The 19,674-nt window shown below is 45.3% G+C and overlaps 1 protein-coding gene across 1 annotated transcript in view; it reads right to left on the bottom strand.

The window, feature by feature from the left end:
• The window catches only part of INSR (insulin receptor), a 40,252-nt gene extending 27,383 nt beyond the window's left edge, over positions 1–12,869 (bottom strand). Inside the window, exon 1 of the mRNA XM_010017251.1 lies at positions 12,329–12,869. Within this exon, the coding sequence (XP_010015553.1) occupies positions 12,329–12,869 (541 nt within the window). The remainder of the gene's footprint in view (positions 1–12,328) is intronic.
• Positions 12,870–19,674: the final 6,805 nt, after the last annotated feature.

The raw sequence follows: 19,674 nt of genomic DNA, 5'->3' as shown, positions 1-19,674 counted from the left end.
TTAACCTACTCCCATTGAACCTGCTCACTCACACTGCGATCCCAGAACCACCAAGAGAATCCCAGTGCAGTGGTCCAGGCAGCCACAGATGTCCTGAAAACGAGTGTCATTGCATGTAAAGCCTCTGTTTGTGCTGTATCTTGAATACAGATCTCTGCTTTCTGAACTAGCAGGATGGGAACCACCTCCCCCTGAAGCCAGGTCACCACCGTGCTGGGGGCAAGCTTCTCATCAGAGCAGTTTGTTTCTTAGTGATCAGCAGCTTGGACTGACCAAAATAAGAAGTCAGCAGCTTAGTGCTGGATGAGAGAAGATGCTGCATCAGGACAAGTCATAAAACAGAAGCATGGGAGCTGGTATCTGCAATGGAGATGGGCAGAAATGATTCAACAGAGTGTGACAGTTTAAGAACAAGGTCCCTCTAATTTTTCCAAACACAGGTCAAAGACAAGCTGTGACTTTTACCTACAAACCCTGTCCTCAAAACAAGGAGCAATACAATCAAAGCATGAGGCAAAACGTCTAACCTTTGCTTTCTGCTGAGATAAGAGAGGGATAAAATTGCTTTTCTCAAGGCCAAAGAGAAGGATGTTGTAGTAAACAAGGCATGAAAGAAGGAAAACTAGGTTGACATATCCAGCTAAGTGGGATAAGGAAGATTGCATTTTAGATACGTTACGTGGAAAGACGTGTAAAATGGAATCTGGACACACAAAATAAGAACGAGTCTACACCAAAGAGGACAGAGAGTTTAGAGCAAATAGGAAAGTGGGGCTGTCCACAACAGAGAGGTAATGAAATGGACGGAAGTATAAGATTAACCACAAGGAGATTAAGCTGATAACTAATGATCTCCACAGAAATGTCAGACAGAGGTTAAGATGTTAATCTGGACAGATTTCATGGCACAGTCATGAGTTGTAAACATAGATACCGAAATGGAATTTGCGTTTGTGGGTGAAGCTATTGAAAAGAAGCAGAGAGAAGAAGGAATGCAACTTATTCCAGATTCCCTGCTTCCCACGTCACCTCCCAGAGACAATGAGGAGAGACAAAGGTGAAGCACTGCCTGAAGGCCAGATGTGCAAAGAAGTCTCTGGAGGATGAACCTTCCCATAAAGAGGTGAAGCTCTACCAACCAGACCTACACTATTTCTAAGTTAGCAGGATGCATGAAGTGACTCAGCGCGTGGTCACCCAGCCTGCTGCCCAAATCCACCCCGACATGGCACAGCTCCGCTGGGAACCTCCTCACAGTGCTGCAGCCACTCCAAGGGGAAGGCTTTTGCTCTGTGCCACGCAGAGGCTGCCTGCTGGGGACAGCAGCAGAGGGAAGGCGACTCCAGGTCTCGAGCAGGCTCTCAAAGCAGGCAGCGTCCTTGGAAGAAGTGCTGCTGGTCAGGTGCCTGCTTCCCAACATATCCTAGGGCTGGCAGCAGGCAACCTGGAATCACACAGAGCACTGACATCCCACGCCAGCAGCCAGAGCACAACAGGAGTCCTGAGAGGGCCAACACATCTACCTGTGCTGCAGCTCATGGTATTGGTCATTATGGAGCCCACTTTTCCCCCCAGTTCCCATATCACAACAGCCTGCAGGAGGGTTGGACCACCCAAACCACTCCATGATCCCATACCTCTGCTGTGGTAGGATCTCACAGAACAACCGACCATCACTGCTGTCACTGTTTGATAATAAGGAAGTAGAGTAGTAGTAAAAGTCTCATTATCTGCCTGTTAAATTACAGCCAGCAATTGAGAGAAACAGGATCTGCTCACGGAACATGACTGTGCAGGCGTGTGCCAGGGGTTGCTAAAATGCTTCAGCTTTGTGCATGTTTATCAGTACGGGAGGCAAGATCCGGTCTAATCACCAGTCACCATCAGCATTGTCCATTTCCGAGCAATTAAAGAGTGTTCAGAGGTGGTGTAACTGTCAGGGCAGGTGAGCCTGCCCATCCCTCAATGGGTAATTACTCTGTGTGTGTGAAGCTTATGGAAATAACCTTACAACATCTAGAGTCCTCTGGGGAATAAAAATGACACAAACTAGCATTACCTGGCAAGAAAGAGATGGGGCCCTCCTCTACCAGATGCCTGAAGCTCTATCAGTTTCTCCAGGGACAAAGAGTCTTTATCTTTGGGGTTTCAAATCTCAGCACAGAGCTGCTGGTATAGAAGCTGGAGAGGAGCTGAAGAAGTTTGAGATGCACCCAGTCCATCCCCCTGTCCAAAGCCAGGTCAAATACTTTATCCAAGACATTTTGGACAGTTGTTTGTCTAAACCCATCTTAAAGCCACTTTCTGCCTCAAGGCGCTTCCTGCCCTCGCTGCCTGAAGTTTATGGAAGTCCAGCTCATCAGCAGGTCAATCCATGTTAGAGGCAACCACCGAGGCAGAGAGGGGAGCAAAGAACCAACCAAGAGGCCAAGAGCAGCGCTGGGAAGAGGTCGCTGGTTTCTCAAGTCCACATCCAGCTCAGGATACTTGGTATGAAGCAAGACACTTGACAGTTTATTGCTGCATCCTGCTCAGTCTCCTTCAGTATCAAAACAAGGCTCATTTGAAACCGTGCCACTCCAAATTAGGCTCTGGGTGGATGGATGGATGTATTATCACAGTGGATAATCACTGGCAAATCTGAGCAGCGAGAGACCTAAAGCGTGTTTGAAAAACACAATCTGGAGTCCTTTTTGTTATCACAGACTAGAGCATGTGGAAAAACAACACACTCTTCCCTGGTGCTGCTCAAGGAGAACTCACCCAGCAAACTCCTCCTCTCACCGACAGAGCCATGCAAAACAAGAGGACGTTTCTCTTATCACACCCACCAAATCCATGCACTGTTTAGGCTCAAAGGAGAACGTTTTCTATTCCCCAGAACAAAACCTGATGCTTGATGTGGATACCCAGTTCTAATAGATTTACAGGCCGGTTTTGTACACTAGAAACTCTAAGCACTGAAAGAGCAGCCAAACACCATACAAATTATTTCAGCAGCCCTGGAGATAAGGTTATTGGAGTGTGGAAGAGCAGCCTAAGGAAAAGGTGATCTCCACATGACATTTCTTTTGCTCATTTAATAATCACTGATGAGGTGAGAAGTCGGTTCTGATAGACCAGTGGTTTCCACATGAATGCTTTTGCCTTAAGTCTCCAGGTAAGACTGCTACTGCAGGTTACACTTGCCCCTCTGCCAGAAACACGGAACATGCACATTCCCCATGCCTTAAGTCTCCAGGTAAGACTGCTACTGCACGTTACACTTGCCCCTCTGCCAGAAACATGGAACATGCACATTCTCCACGTCTAAACCCCACAGAACTGAACGAGGAGAGAAGCAGTTTATTGAGCTTTAAAGGCTTTGCTTCAAATACAGCTCTAAAACAAAAGCCTTATTCCTTTAAGCCACGTTAAGGCTCCACTGGGCAAGACTTTCAGACAGTCAGACATCACACTAAGGAGCTCCATTTCCCCTCTGGCTTTTGGGAAGTTCTGAGGGGTACTCCCAAGGGAACTCTTGGACTCATTCATCCCCAGCTGAAGCTGTGCAAACACATCCAGTGTGATCAGCCTTACATCAGAGAGCTGATGTGCAGAAAAGACTGAAGACCAGAAAAAGCAAGTCCTGCTGCTACGTCCAGCTGAAGCTGTGCAAACACATCCAGTGTCATCAGCCTTACTTCAGAGAGCTGATGTGCAGAAAAGACTAAAGACCAGAAAAAGCAAGTCCTGCTGTTATATTATCATCACCAGTGGAATAGAATTGGTCTGTCTTTGCAGAAAAGAACTTTTGTCCAATACTTAAACTTTAATGACTATTTTCATTGCTCATGGAGTATTAAAATCCTTGCAGTGTGCTAATACAGCTTAGATGCCTGATGAAGTTTGACGTGGTAAGAGAAAAATCCTCAGTTATCCCATGCTGGCTGCTGAATTGCATGTGCTTTATTCCTAGGAAACCCAATACACTGGGAAAGCTTCCTGCATCATTCCTAAGATCTTTTAATTGTGTCTTTAACAGTGCAGCAGGGTTCAACCCCCATTCAAGCGCAAGCACTCTTTATGTACCTTCTCAATCACAAAAAATTGCTGATATGACAAAGTTTGTCTGAAGTTTGTGTGAGTGATTGCCAGACACTTAGTTCAATGCAGCAGCTGCAGGTTGCTAAGTAAAATCTTCATATTTTCAGGTATTTTAGGAAAAAATCACTTAGAAGCTACTGGCATCTCACAATATCCAAAGCAAGGCTGGCCAAGGCTGCCAAGTTCAGCAGCTTTCTCACAGCCACCAAATAATCCTTCCCTTTAAGCACACAGCATCGCACTTGGCAGTCTTCACATTGATAGGGAGAAGTCAGCCAGCAGACAGGCAACCCCATTTCGTGTCATGTAAACTCTTTGGTTGCAGTTTTGCCCCCCAAGGAAGCTGCATCTCAGCACTCGAGTCTTTCCTGCACCTCTGAAACACTGATAGAGCCCGAGCTCTCCCTCGCCGTGCTGCAACTGCTGCCCTGCCTGCAAGAGTTAAAGCGTCACACTGCAGTCATGCTGTTAATAACATCAAATCCTCCCAGTTACAAAACCAGAGGAAACATAAAAATTGAGCTGGAAATCATGGCTACACAAGTCCAAGCCATGCCTGTTCCTTTGCCCTATAAACTTCCCTTCCCTTGCCCTATAAACCTCCCTTCCTCACAATCTCGCAGCCCAGCAGGCTTTACTTTGAGGAACAAATTGAGACCAACCTCCTCCCTCCCTGCCCTGGACAATTCACTTTGTAATCAACACTAAATGAGGCATCAGAAGCATGATGAACCAGAAAGCCAGCGACCTTTGAAGTTACTGCTGCTCAGTCTGCAGGTGCCTTCTCTCATCCCTGACAAGTTTGCTACCTAAGTTGCCTTAACTCTCTGCATTGACTTAAAACCCATCAGTCCTCCCTGGAACTTGAGCTCAAGCTCAGTTCATCATGCCAAGGCCCTGAAATTCCAGCACGGCCACACAGCAGCAGCAATTCTGTAGGAGTCCCAGGCGAGCAGCAATAAAACGTGCACATCTCCAGAAGCCTTCAAAATGCACAGAAAATGAAAGACTGGAGTAGTTCTGTGAGCAGATGAATGAAATCTCCCCTTCCCCAACTAGAGAGGCCTTGCACGTTTTACAGTCTTCATGAATCAAACTTGCTAAATAGCTGTCACCCTCATTAGCCTGCATATGAACAGTGGTCATAATGCTTTATAGCCCAACTACCCAGCACCTGCCAGAGCTTCAGTGGCTACAGCGTGAGAGCTGAAACTGCCTGGTTTACAGCAAAAGCAGAGCAGTATTTCTTGACACCCTGGGAAAAGAGCAACTCTAACCTGATACACAGGTTGAAAATCACATTTATTTTCCTGGAGTGCATCTAAGTGATGCTGGGGAAACTACATACACCCCGAGTTCTTGAAAAATAGGAACAGGAACCCCAGCGTTCTGCTGAGGGCTCTTCAAGCTGGACTTTCTTTCCAGCTCTTTGGGGGATTTCATTCAAGGCACCTTCTTCCTCAGAGCTTCCAGCCTCTCAAGATGCCCAGGAGGCAGGTACACAAGAAAGCACGTTCTCGAATGAAGCATTTCACACTGAGGATACTGAGCTAGAAGCAACTTAGTACAGAGCATCCTCCTCCCTGCCTGTGTCCTTCTCTGTAGCAATTCTGACCCTTCTGAAGAAGGGAGAAGGAAATTCCATACTAGAAAACTTCTTGGACATCCAACAGGTGCCGAGCGTCCTGTTCATTCAGTCCATTGTCAAATCCAGCTTCACAAGGAAGCCAGACTCCCCATGTGAAATCACTGCACTCAGCCAACATTCAAGCACCACACAGAGCCCAAGTGAATTCTCTGTTTGTTTTAAATGTCACAAGCCAAAATAAAAGCAACGCTGATGACTCTCCAACCATGTCAGCCCAGAAACGGGGCCCCCCAGCACTGTCCAGCTAAAAACCCTAGATAAAGATTATGAACACATACCATTGTCATCTACAGCATCTCAGTGTCAAAGCCACAGTGAGCTGCTTTGTACACTTAGGCAGTGCCACAAACTTTGGATCAAAGCAGCAACTGAACTAACTACAGGCATGGACCAAGCAGCCAATCCAACATCAATCCAACATCTAATTTTGTTTTCCAGCTAACCAAGAGCCCTAATAAAGAAGCATAAACATCCCAGCAAGTTCATTCACATCCCTCCAATAGGAACTTGTACACAATTATAGGATATAATTGGGAAGCATGATCATTGAACTTGTAACCAGCTATTGTTACATGCTGAGGAAGGGTTAGTGCTGCTTCCTCTAGTACACAGTGGGTTATTCACCAGCTCTGTCATTAATCAAAACGTCCTGAAATCCTCACCCTTTCAGTTAGAAACAAGCTTTGCCCTGGTCACACCTGGGGCTTTTTGCCCTTTTTTTGTGTGGTGGTTTTGTTTTTAACCACAAAATTTATTTACAGAAGCAATCCCTGTCAAATCCATTCTGATAAAGATGGTTTGAGAGCTTGGCCAAGCGACATGTTTCGGCTGGGCTGCTCACACACACACTGGAGTCACTTCGGTGCATGGACTACAAGGATGCTAGAGAGGGACTATTCATCAGGGACTGTAGTGATAGGAAAAGGGGGAATGGGTTAAAAGTTAAACAGGGGAGATTCAGGTTAGATAGAAGGCGGAAGCTCTTCCCTGTGAGGGTGCTGAGGTGCTGGCACAGGGTGCCCAGAGAAGCTGTGCCTTCCCCATCCCTGGCAGTGTTCGAGGCCAGGTTGGACACAGGGGCTTGGAGCAACCTTCTCTAGTGGAAGGTGTCCCTTGCCGGGGCAGGGGGTTGGAGCTGGATGATCTTAAGGTCCTTTCCAATCCAAACCAGGCTGGGATTCTATGATCCAACAGTTCACAATCCCTTCAAAGCCTTCTACAACAAACATTTCTAGTTTGTTCATCATAAAATGGGAGAACATCAAAGGCAGATGAAATTTCTTTTGCTTTGTTTGCCTAAATCTGCATAGGGGCAGGAGAAGTGCATTCTGTTTAAAACACTTTTACAATAAAAACCAGGTTGCTCCAAGCCCCTGTGTCCAACCTGGCCTTGAACACTGCCAGGGATGGGGCAGCCACAGCTCCTCTGGGCACCCTGTGCCAGCGCCTCAGCACCCTCCCAGGGAAGAGCTTCTGCCTCAGAGCTCATCTCAATCTCCCCTCTGGCAGGTTAAAGCCATTCCCGTTGTCCTGTCCCTACAGGCCCTTGTCCAAAGCCCCTCTCCAGCTTTGCAGGTGGGGAAAGGCTTCACTTTACTGGATGCTTCTTCACAGCCCCAAGTTTTGTTTGGCTTTTTTATTTAAGGTCAGCAATAGAATCTTAAATAGCCATTTGTACGGAGGGATTGTTTCCACCTCTTTTCCCCCAATTCCGGGCTGTGTCTGACCAAGCACCATAAATCTCTTAACTACTCTTAATAAGCTCAAGTGAATTAGTTTAGGATGTCTCGAGCATCACAATAGCCCCAACCACAAGCACTACACGCACTCAATAAAGCTGTCGCTTGGCAAGGTTCAGAGCAGACGCCCCAGTGAGATTATCGGGTGTCAACTTCCATCTGGCATTTGTCAGAGCTAGGAAAAGAAAAAAGGCAGCTCTTATCAGATCCCCAAATAAAAAGAGCATTTCCACTTCGTGTGGCAGCAACTGGAAACACTTCTTTTGTGGTGGAAGCTTTAAAAATATCTTGCCCTTGAGGCTGGCGAAGTCTGTGGAGTGCTTCGAGACCCCGTTCCCATACAAAGGTAATAAAACTAAGCTCATGGTGACACAAATTCCCAGCACATAAAAATCACAGGAAGCTGTTGCTAAGTAATATTTCTACCTAAGTAAACATCACAAAACATTTCCCACACACACCTCTAAATTTTGCTATTCAGACCTGCCCTTAGAGATATCCAGAGCTGCAGAATTTCTTCTGGCACCCATGTCTTTAAAAGCACTTGGTGCTGTTTCACAGGAGTTGAAAGATGTTTCTGAGTGCTTTGTTGTGTTGCTTGTACGAGGAAACAAAGAAAGGGACTAAAGCTACTCCTAGTTCCGTACCTGCCCCAGAATTTTCCCTGTATGAAGCACAGGAAAATTAAAAGAGAGGTTCTGTGGTACCCCCAGTCCCCAGACCTGCATCCCCAGCATCACAAAAAAATCTGGACAAACATTATTTCCACACAGAGCCTTTCTTTAGCAGCTCCTTTGCACATCAGTTACTCCAGGCTGTCACCCCTTCTATCAACTCTATCACACCATCCTCTTCAATTGGCCTAAATGGCTTCCTATACTTTCCACCTTCTTTCCATGCAGCCAATTCTAGATTGCACTAATTGAGAGATACAACTTCTGGTTTTACCACATGAAGCAAGATAATAGATTAAAGAAGGAGTCTATGGACAAGCCTGAAATGGCCCACACTCTTAATAACCCAAATTTCCTGGTAGCGTGAAGTCCCAAGATCAAGAAGATAACAGAGTTCTACAGAGGTTTCATTCAGGATGAAAAGGAGAACTGTAATTTCATCATATCCTCTAAGGAACAAAGCCTATATTTCAGATATCCATCCTTATTTTCCAGGAATGCAGCCCTTCAATACTCACCAAGGGACTGCTTGATATTGCAGCTCGTTTTCCTGGTCATTTTTATTTGGCCATTTCACTTTGCTTTCCTATTAACTTTCTCCACCTCCAGATGAATTAAAGTTAAAGGCCGAACCTGCCTTTATAATTAGACTGTCAAAAACATCTGGCTGCTTCAAATTATATATGGACAGAGAGGATCGACTGCAGAAAGAATGAGCAGGAAACCCTAGTTCAGAGGGAATTGTTCCTTCCACAAGTGCTATGACAAAATACAGCATTTTTATTACATTAAAAATACAAAAAAAAAAGTGGAAAAAATGCAAACTATGAGAATCACATTTGGCAGATGCAGAGTGAGGTCTCGATGTGGCATTTCCAGCATTTCTGCTGTCTGCATTCTCCAGCACAGACGCTCCGCGTGAACACGCTGCACTCGCAGAACTATGTTTTCTCAGCACTAAAAAGATGCATGAAAAAACCCCAACAAAATCCAACAAACCAAATCTAAAAAACGTGGGCTGAAAAGGTACAAACCCTCCAGAAGAGGAGCAGCTCTCGGCTGCCATAAACACCAGCTAACCCCAAATTCCAAACAGACTACACATTTCCCTCCCTTCCTACCCAAAATATAGCATGAGTTGGCCTTACTTGAACTGACTTGCTTTTCACACCAACATGAGTGATTTAGAAAAGAAACCTTTGAGGAAACACATCCTGACCAAGCTCAGCCCATGGTGCATCCACCTACAGAGCTCTGCACTCACACACAGGCTCCTCAACACTGCAAATGTGTTTTCAAAGCGTGCAGCTGCCCACAAATCATTTCAGTTCCTCCCAACTGGTTTCATCCACAACCTTAGCTCCAACATTTGTAAGAAGATCCTTTACTTTGTTGTCTTGAACATGTTATCACCAACTGAAAAAATTTCTGGGCTAGAGTTAAGGCTGCAAGAATGAGTCAGAGCCTTGGATGTGTGCCTTGGAGATAATTACATGCTATATAACTGAAAGTTAGTTTTGGAGTTAACCGGGATATCTGCGCTGATTAGAATAAAGGTGTATCAAAGGTGAGCGATCAATATGAGATGTGGCAGGGATAATGTGAAAGGAGAGACCACGGAGAGCAGGCAAGGTCAGGGATTGGTGTGGAAGAGATGGGGGACACCCAGGACCACGCTCCAACCACAGTCGTTGCCATCTCCCTCCCCATTCCCACAAGGGCAGCAGTGCTCGCAGGTTAGACAGCACCAGAGGTGGAAAACAGAGCAGCAAATGGGTGATCCCAGCCCAAGACTGAAACAAACCAGAGGTACGGATCATCTGCATTAAAACAGACAACACACAACCCCAAACTTCCCCCTGAGAACATTAGACTGTAATTGCTACATTTCATTCCAGCACTGGCAAAAAAGCAAAGAGCAAAACTAAAACAGGAGAATACACCTAAAAGCAGAGAGATGAGAGACTTGAGCACGGCATCAGCTGCATGGCATTAACACCCTCAGTCCTGGGCCCTGCTATGAGGCTCTTGAGGCTAAGGAAAACCAAAGTACAGTTCACACAAGCCCTTAATAATCTCAGCAAAACAATTAGACATGCTAAGGATACATAATGGCTGGCACAAGAACAGAGAACAGTGATTCCACCAGCAGGTTCTCTAAATAGATGTCACTTCATCTGGCTGGAAGTCTAAAGGCTACTCAAAAAAAGCCTGAAAAACTACTCAAGCTGTTCTAAAGTCATTTTAAGCACACAGGCAGGTGTTTCAAGGCACAATGTAAGACAGATATCAGCTTGTTGAGAGCACCAGCTACCAAGAAACAGAAGTGCAAATCTTAGCATTCAAAACAAAGATAAGTGTGGCTTGTGAAGTGGTTTGGAAAGTGCACACCAGTTACAGCCAAAGTACATAGGAGCATTGCTTCTCTAAATCACAGAATGGTTTGTGTTGGAAGGGACCTTCAAACTCATCCAGTTCCAACCCCCTGCCATGGGCAGGGACACCTTCCACGGGCAGGGACACCTTCCACTAGAGCAGGTTGTCTTCTACAAGGACCTCAAAAAACCAGATGGGAGCATCTGCATGTAATCACTTTTGAACCCATTGTCCGTTCAAATGTCAATTTCAAATTCAAGTCCAACAGACTTACTAGCCTGGCTTCCTTAGGCACCTGAGGTAAGATGGGGGTGATGCTGTACAGGCTTCCTCCAAGAAATCTAACTGCATTTGCACAAGAGGCTCAGGAGCTGAGATTTCTGCCCCAGTGGTAAAATCTTACATTCCTCCAGGTTCCATGCAAATAGAGAGTCATATAAAAGAGAAACCATACATTCCAGTCTGCTGCAGAGCAGCCCCACAAAATTCACAGGAATGAGGGACATTGTGAGTGGTCCAGCCACGAAAAAAGCCTCAGTTCCATCTTTAACCTTATGAAAAAGCTGAAAACAGAAAACATGAATAGATGAGAAACCAGGTTTTGGCACTGGTAGCAACTGTATGCCAAAAGAGTTTATGAACTAAAATGCTTTATAACCTTGTTTTTCATTTCAGAAAAGGCACACACACAAACACTTGCATCTTCTTGCTCATACCCTGTTATTCTGGGAACAAAAAATGACCACTTTCTTTAAAAGGAAGCCAGATGGTTCTGGGGTAAGGAGTAGCAGAGGGGAAACCACATTAATTTCATTAGTTTATGCATACTGGTAGGAATTCCTTCTCAAATTTGGCACTTAGCACTCAGAGTTGCCCTTTAAAGCTTGGCAAGAAATTCTCTCCAGCCCACAAGTTTCCTAATTTTGTCTTAGGACACACTGCTTCATTCGGATGCTCTACCTCCAGAAAGACAGAAGACTCTAAATGTGTCAGTTTTACCTCAATTCACTTTGCTCCCCGTCAAGTCAGATTTAACATAAATCAAAGTAAATATATAATTAAAACTAAACTTAAGGTCAGCTCCGAGTTTGGAAAAAACCAAATCTGTATGAAATTAAAAGCAACCCTAATACAGTTGAAGAACTGGAGCTCAGGGGGTTGCACAGCAGCTTGCTTTCTGAACACAGCTTTTCCCCCCAACCAAAACCCCAGGCTCAAAGCCCAGTTATTTCGCCCTCCCCAGGTCCTCTCTCCTCCTTCCCCTTCTCCCTTCAGGTCTGACTTGCCTTCCAGCATCTTCCTTTGGGGAAATGCTGCTCACTCATCCACCGTCTTACACTCTTATGTGGCAGGAAGGTTTCAGTAAAGATGTAATTGCACCTCTCTAGAGTTGGGTTTATTCCACAAAGACTTTTCCCCACTGTTCTGTATCCGCCTGCTGCAGCCTTTCAGTCAATCTGGACATCTATTTAACCCCCTACCCAAGCCCCAACAGAGATACAAATACCACTAATTACTGTACAAGATACTAGTTACACTCACAGCCTGTTAAACTTGTGAGCTCTGCGCAGTCCCTGCCTTTCCAGAGGAACCAATCACAACCTTTTTGGATACGCCATTCACACACAGGCTGAAACAGCCAAACGTTTTCTCTTCCCCTGTTTAACACCAATTTTCAGCCTTGCTTTGAGGAACCTGTGCTTAAAGGGAGCAATTAACAGGTACCTATTAGCTGCCCAATAGAGCAGACAGGTTAAAAATTGACAGCAAACCCACAGCTGACGTACACGACTCTGCAGACTCACCTCTCTGACAGCGGTCGTGCGTCCAGCAGCGTTCAATGAAGATGCCATTTATCACGGTAGGAGGACAGTTGCTCTTCCCTTTCACAGTTCCCGGACACACATCTCCACACTCCTCTTTGTCATCCTTGTTGGCCACGATGTAATTATCTTCTACAGAATCCAAAATCCTCGACCAGTCGATGGTGGACAAGTAACACAACTCGTTGTTCTTCTCAATCCGCACAGCGCCTCGAGTGATGTTCATCAGGTTGTAGAGGCCGATCTCCTTCAGATGAACCATCTCGAAGATGACCAGCGCGTAGTTAAAGAACAGATGAGTTCCTCGAATCACAGTGAGGTTGGGGAAAAGGCCCTTTAGACTCTCCAGCCCGTACACACGAAAGAGAAGCAGGTAGTCTGTAATCATAGTCAGTTTAGGAAAGCTGAGCTCGCGGAAATCTTCAGGCTTGGTTTTAAACATCAGCAAGATTTGCAAGTGGCCCTCGATGACAGTGCAGTTCTCGAGCATGTTCAGCCGGGTCAGATTGTTGCGGATGTCCATGCTTCTGCAAACTGGGAGGCAAAGAACATGTTACTTATGTCTTTATAAAAGGTAATAGTTTATAAAAGGTAATAGCTTTCTGAGCACACAGTTTTGTCCGACCATACCACGATGTACAACTACACTTGGTATATGCGGCCAGCTCCTTTTCAGTAAAGCTTCAAGAACTAAACTGCAAGGAACATCCCCTGGTATATGATTACAAAATAAGAATGAAAGCATTTCATAATTCTTTCTTGAGTTTCTCTGTACCACTTCTATCACGACTGCACTTGTAACACCAGTCCTTAGATGCCACCTGGCATTTACCAAAGTAAGAGATGTCTATGCAACCACGTCTGTTTTCTTTAGATAGCTGCCAGCGACACACCTACCTCATCCCAGATTGTGCAATTAATGCCAGTGGATTAGAGCGAGTAATTTAGAATGGTTCCAGGGAGGGGAAGAGAGGGAAAGAATAATGGTGAGGAAATGGTGGTGCTTCAGAAGAGAGCAGAGAAACCTGGAAGTACACACATGCAAGACTACAGCCCAGGCGCTTGCCCTCGCTTTGCTGACAGGAGTCATTTACTACACTAGTAATTTTTATCCTAAGCATTCTTTTCAGTGTTTGGCTGGTTTTGTTGTTGTTTTCTCAGGGTTGCAAACCTCCCTGCCTTGACTATCTGGATAGTTTATTTAGTAGAACCAGTAACCCAAAGAACTGGCAAAGTGAACAAATAAGCATAAATCAGAAGGGGAACAGAGTAATAGGGGTCCAGGTACCAGCAAAAGGAAAAGATGCAAAGAAAAGGGTTTGAATAGGGAAGTGTTTTTTAACTCTAGGCACAGGTGAGACACGAAGAAGGAAATTTGTAGCCCCATTCCTGTATAGCATAGTCCACTTAAGGGGTTCTCTCTTTTGTCTGTAGTGAAGACTGACCCGTCCCCCTGCCCCCCTAAGAATTAAAAGCACAGTATCTTTTCTCTTTTTGTCACTGTATGTAAAGCTCAGCACCTATAAAAACAGCACAGCTCCAAGAAATCACCCAGCAATAACCTGGCCTTACAACACTGGTTTAGGAGGCTGATGTTTAATAGTAATGATTGACTCCTCATGGTTTTACACAGCCCACTGCTGTAAGGGTGGGTTAACAACGAATTCAATGCAAATGTCTTAATGATCATTCAAACATTTCCTCCAGTGCAATAAAATAATACAGGATTTGAAGCATTTTTGCCCAATGGGATTTTTTGGTACTATATCCAAGTGGTTTCATAAACTGCTTTCTGAAAGAAGCAGCTAACGCACACAGCGCCTCCAACACCAAAGATGTCCAAGTGGGAAAGGAAACCTGATGATGAGCTTGCAGCAACCTCTTTGCCCCATGAAAAACTGCAGCCAAACTGGATGTAAGCCAGGAAGTTGTCTTGCTGCACATCCCAACCACAGGCTAAAAAGAACTGGGAGAGCAACAGATTTCGTTAAAGTACTCTAAAAATTTAATTTAAATCATTAGCATAGGCATTTCCAAGAAAAACAAGTGTGTGACAGGGCAGGCCAGTGGTTTCTTCATGAAAATAGAAACAATGGGAGAACAAACAGAAGTCAGACACCAAAATTTGATGGACAAGTCATCAGTGCAGCTAAAACTATCCGATAAATCCAAAATCCAACATCTTGGTTCTTATTTCCTGCTTGCTGGGCACACAGTTTAAGATAGAGCACGCTGAGGTGGCACCCATGACCAGTTGCTGTATCACAGTATGAAGTACTACCCAGAGTAAACTGCATGTATACACCTGCCCTTAAGGAAAAAGAAAGGTCAAAAAATACAGCTCAACTCTACAGACTAAGAACTACTTCTAAGAGTAAAAGCTTGATGCTTTTATTGTGGCTCAAGGCCACACAATGCATATATACACTAAGCATGATTACCTCAGTCTTTCATCATTTCGACCAGAATTAGGTAAGCCTCCAGAAAGGGGCCACAAGCTAGTCCCCAGACAAGCCCTTCAGCCCTGCTCAGCTCCCTGGAAGGAGGAGACAGCAAAAGCTGAAGCCTGGATGAAAGGAGCAGCAGTTTGGTACAAGTCCTCCAATTCGGTGCCTGCATCTCAGGCTATGAACATCCTGCTGTCATCCCATAATGAAGATGAGGAACCCGGTCTGAAGGCACCATCCCAAGGGGCCAGCTGCTGCATCAGCCCCACACCACCCATCAGAGGGTTGGGTGCCAAGCACTGGGGACAACTGTGCTCTTCTCTGGCCAAGGAACGGATACGCATCCAGCAAGGTGTCACAGAGACTCTTCGCTGCTTCTGTCTAGCAACAGGCTGATCCTCCCCGCTCCTGGAGCGCACAGCACTCACCACCTCCCTATATACTCAAAATAAGTCAAAATGACACTGCTTCTGAGTCTGACTCATACCCCTGCAGGCTTCTAGAGATCACTGCTAACAGGAGGAGTGCTGCTCCTGGTCCAAACAGCCACAAAACAGCCTGAAGATCATAGAATCCCACACTGGTTTGGGTTGGAAGGGACAACCTGCTAAACCAGGTTGCTCCAAGCCCCTGCGTCCAACCTGGCCTTGGACACTGCCTGGGATGGGGCAGCCACATTATTATGTATTTATTATTAGGAAATAAGCCCTTTACCTGGTACATTTCAATAATTAAGCCTTATTGCATTTCCTGACTGCATCTGGAGCATCACCCATCAATTGTCTGCATTGTTTGCACAATTCCCCTGCATTTTGCAACTCAATCCATCAGTTGTTTGCCTTTTAGAACTATTTTTTGGGGTTTTCACCAATTCTATACCCCGATACACAACACATTACTTGTAACTAGTGGTGCCAGCACGGACCAGACAGGAGATTCCACACATCCCAGCAAAGCAGGATGTGACCCGAGTTATTCCAACTCCGCTGGTTTAAAACTGAGCAATAGGGACGTAATAAACTGGCACGTTGTCTGCTGTGCTTAAGGGGTTCCACTACTGGGGGCTTCTGCAGGAGTCCTTTTCATGGAGGGCAATGTCAAAAGCTGTCGTTAGCTGCTGTAGAAACTTAGAAGGAATTGAGAATAAATCAGAGGTTTGGTTCTGAAGTAAAACAACTGAATAAAAGGCTAATGTAATTGTAAATCTACAAAGATTAGAAGGGCTTATACATATTTTATTCTCCACATTTAGGCAGAAAAATAATACTTAAGAACTATTTTTCATGTTTTACTTCAGTTTAGTTTTTAAGTAATTAATATCACCACAGATGCTGAGCTCTTTTTTTTGGTACCACCTCAAGGATCAAGAAGAGAAATAAGGAGTTAAGAATATGCAAAGCAAAATCTTTTCGTGCGTCTGAATTCTGCTCCGCAGTTTGGTATCTTCTGTCATGCAGTAGCTGCTTAAGTCACCCCATAAATTTATTGTTACCAAGACAACAAGAAGCAGTTTTAAGCAAAGTAATAAGTGTTTTTCCACAGCTCCTCTCGATTGTATTTGTTCTGCAGGGACGGGGGAGTTAATCAGGATTCAGAAGGAAGGCCAGGCAGGTTTCATCCCAGGAGAAGGTGAGCAAAGCTGAGCAATCCATTACAACACAGACAACCTGGTTTCAAAAAACCCACATAAATCAGCTTTCAGGAAAAGGAAAACTCTCAAATTGCTTCTCCAGTAGTAGGCCCAAAGCCATTGCTGCTCAGACGACTGGCACAACCTCTACTAATCATAAACCCCTAAATGTGCGCAGAAACAGTCTCTGCATCCAGCAGCACAGCGCCAGGGGAAACGCTCCTCCACCCCTAGTCCCGCAGCTACTCAAAGGAACCTAAGAAAATAATCATTATAGACATGTTTCATCAGACCCCCAAGGAAACAAACGTCACCAGGCTTTTTAACAGCAACCACCCAACCAAACGCAAAGATCCAAAGCCTCTTGAACAAACTGGTTTGGTAACAACCTCCAAGTCCTGAATGAACGAACTAGATCTGATGCCAGAGGTTAGTTTTCAGGATAAAGTCTAACACCAGGGGAATAGCTGGAACTTAAGCCTTGTTTATAGTAAACCGTGTGGATACCAAACCTTAATGATTCACTGCTTCAGAGCTCCAGCCCTTTAACAGTCAAGACAAGAACACTGTAGCGCTGCGCCGGAAGATCACAAACCATTTATGAGAACTCCTGGTTAATCCTGCGTTTTTATAGCACTCGTTGCCTACTTGAGGAAACAAATCATTTAAGAAAGAATCACACTCCCTTTGGTCAAGTGAAAAGCTTTGCAGCTCTCTGTACGGCTGACTTTTAGAAGCGGTATTAGGAAACTGGAAAGAGGGCTTTGAGGGGTTTATGCTGAGACAGGAAAACATCCTGGTAGTGACAGGTTACTAGTCCCTTAGTAGAAGGTCCTGTAAGAGAGCTTCCAGCCTACCTCAGCAATGAATAAACACAGAAACGTCTAACTATGAAATAGTAATTTTCAAACTTCAGTTGTCCATCTCAGCCACTTAGGTCTGAGCCAACGAAGCAGACTGAGATGAGGGCTCCAGAGTGAGCCTGACTAAACCTCCAGCCCCCTCTAATCGTGGCGCAGAAAACAGAGCTGCTGAACCGAGGGCAAACATCTCATGGAGGTCACCATCTTCAATGCCAAGAGCCCCCATAACCTCAAGGCCTGGCCTGGTTTTGGTATCATTACATTCTCCTCACTTGATCCAAAGCATAAACAGAACACAGCTCCTACTGCTGTGCTTCCCATGCAAAGATACAGGCAGTGAAGCAACAGCATCCCAGGACCACAGGAGATCACCCAGGGTAACAGGCAGGAGTCAGGGCTGACAGACCTGAACATTACTTCAGAGGGAGTAGGAACAGGTTTTATACATCACCAATATCAACATAATTCATATTCTGCAAGACAGTCACCCCAAAATTGACCTCCAGAAAGCTTATGGGGTTTACAGAGTGTTCAGAGAGGCAGTTGGTGTGCTGCCTCTCTCTAAAATAGCAAGAGGGCACATCAGGACAGTCCACGGACATGGTTGTTGCCTACTTTTGATAGAGCCCTGCCCTGCTGCACTTACTCTTTCCACTTTATACTCTTGGGAGCAAAACTGCTTTCTAGATTGAGTCTCCCAGCATCAAAAATTAACACAGGGTTGAGGTGGAACAAGAGACAAGTTTCTTAATGAGTTTATGAGCATAAGAAAAGCTGTACGAGCCAGAAAGCATAATTACAAAGTCAATTATTTTAAAAGGCTATTACCACAGAAATACAAAGTGAAATTTGTCCCACCTGATGATTTAGGTGGAGAGATCTCGGCCAGATTTCTAACTCCCACCCATCAGCACATGCGCAGCACCCGAATCTTGGTGAGAAGTGTAGGAGGGGAGGAAGCGTGCTCTAAACTCTAGTGACTGTATCGATTGCTTTTCTATTAATCACAAAAGCAGCCCGAAGTAAGTTGCTCAGTTGGTGGATGCCTAAAACTAGGGGAGGTAAATCCCACCCTAAATACCACAGCGAGGGAACTGACGTGCGCGAGTCATGTGTGAGATTTATGTCAAGAAGTTGAATTATATTTACACAGTGAGAAAAAAAACCCCACACAAGCGTGTTTTTCACCACAGAACAAGATATATGGATCTTTGTTTTACGTGCAGGTCAGGCCTCCTCTCCTTAACCCTTGCTTCTACTCCTCTTGGCAACTTCTGAACCCACCAACTAACTCCAGTCACATGTAAAAGAGGAAGCGAGTTCTCACATATCATATTTCTAAAAGGCTTAAGGAAACTGGGGATGGATGAGGGAGGGAAAACTCAGCGCCTCCATCCGAAGGATGCTTTAAGCGTGAATTCAAACCACCCACCCAGTCTGCCTACAGAACCACCTACACCCCCCACACACACGCTGCCTTCCCCCAGCCCCTTTCCTGACGCTGTCTAAAAGGAATAAAGGGAGGAGAAAGACACAAAGCACAAGAACACCTCGGTGTGGCTGGGCTGAGGGAGGGGGGATGCTGTCACCGGAGAGCTGCGCTGCCATGGGGCATGTCTGTAGAGAACAGGACACAAATCTCCAAGAAAGCAGACTTCATTAGCTCCGTTGCTCAGGGAACAACCTGTTTGCTTATGCAACTCCTGTACGTGCATTCGCCCCCGAGCCACGCCGCTGCAGGCCTCCGTGTCGGTGTCGCGCCTTCCGCGCTGCGATCCCATCGTTCTCAGAACACGGAGTCAAACCCTCAGAGCTTCTGAATTCGGGACCTCACTGACCAAATGCTCTGCAAAACACCTGACAAACTATTTGCCCTGCATGAGTGATATCAAAATACCCTACCCCAGACTTCAACAAGTCGTGGATCACTCCCGTTTCTCCATCCACGAATCGCAGTGTATTTTCCTACCGCGTAGGAATACAGCAAAGATTAGGGAGTTAAGATCATCACCACACTTGCAACCCAAAAGTGCACTGATATAAATATGATGTAAATAGATAAGATGCTTGGCTGTGGTAGTAACAATAATGCTTTCAAATTAGGAACTGCTGGACTGGAGTTGTGCATGTATTTATTATTAGTGCTGTGTGTCAACCACCTTTTCCATTTCTCTGCTGGTAAGGGGCACGTTTGTACATGCTCGCCAGATGGAACTTCCCTCCTGAGTTTAAACCATTCCACCAGCCTCTTTCAAGGCTTCTACCATAAAATGTATGAAGATCTGGGGTGTTTTGGAAGTATATGGCCTGTCCAATTGCTGTTACAAAGAAGCTGTCTTAGGGGTACAACCTGGTTTATCCCCTGAACATCACATGCATCTCAAAACT

The sequence above is a fragment of the Nestor notabilis genome, unplaced genomic scaffold, assembly GCF_000696875.1.
Source record: "Nestor notabilis isolate BGI_N333 unplaced genomic scaffold, ASM69687v1 scaffold10786, whole genome shotgun sequence".
NCBI lineage: Eukaryota > Metazoa > Chordata > Aves > Psittaciformes > Psittacidae > Nestor > Nestor notabilis.
This window is presented reverse-complemented; position numbering and strand designations above follow the sequence as displayed.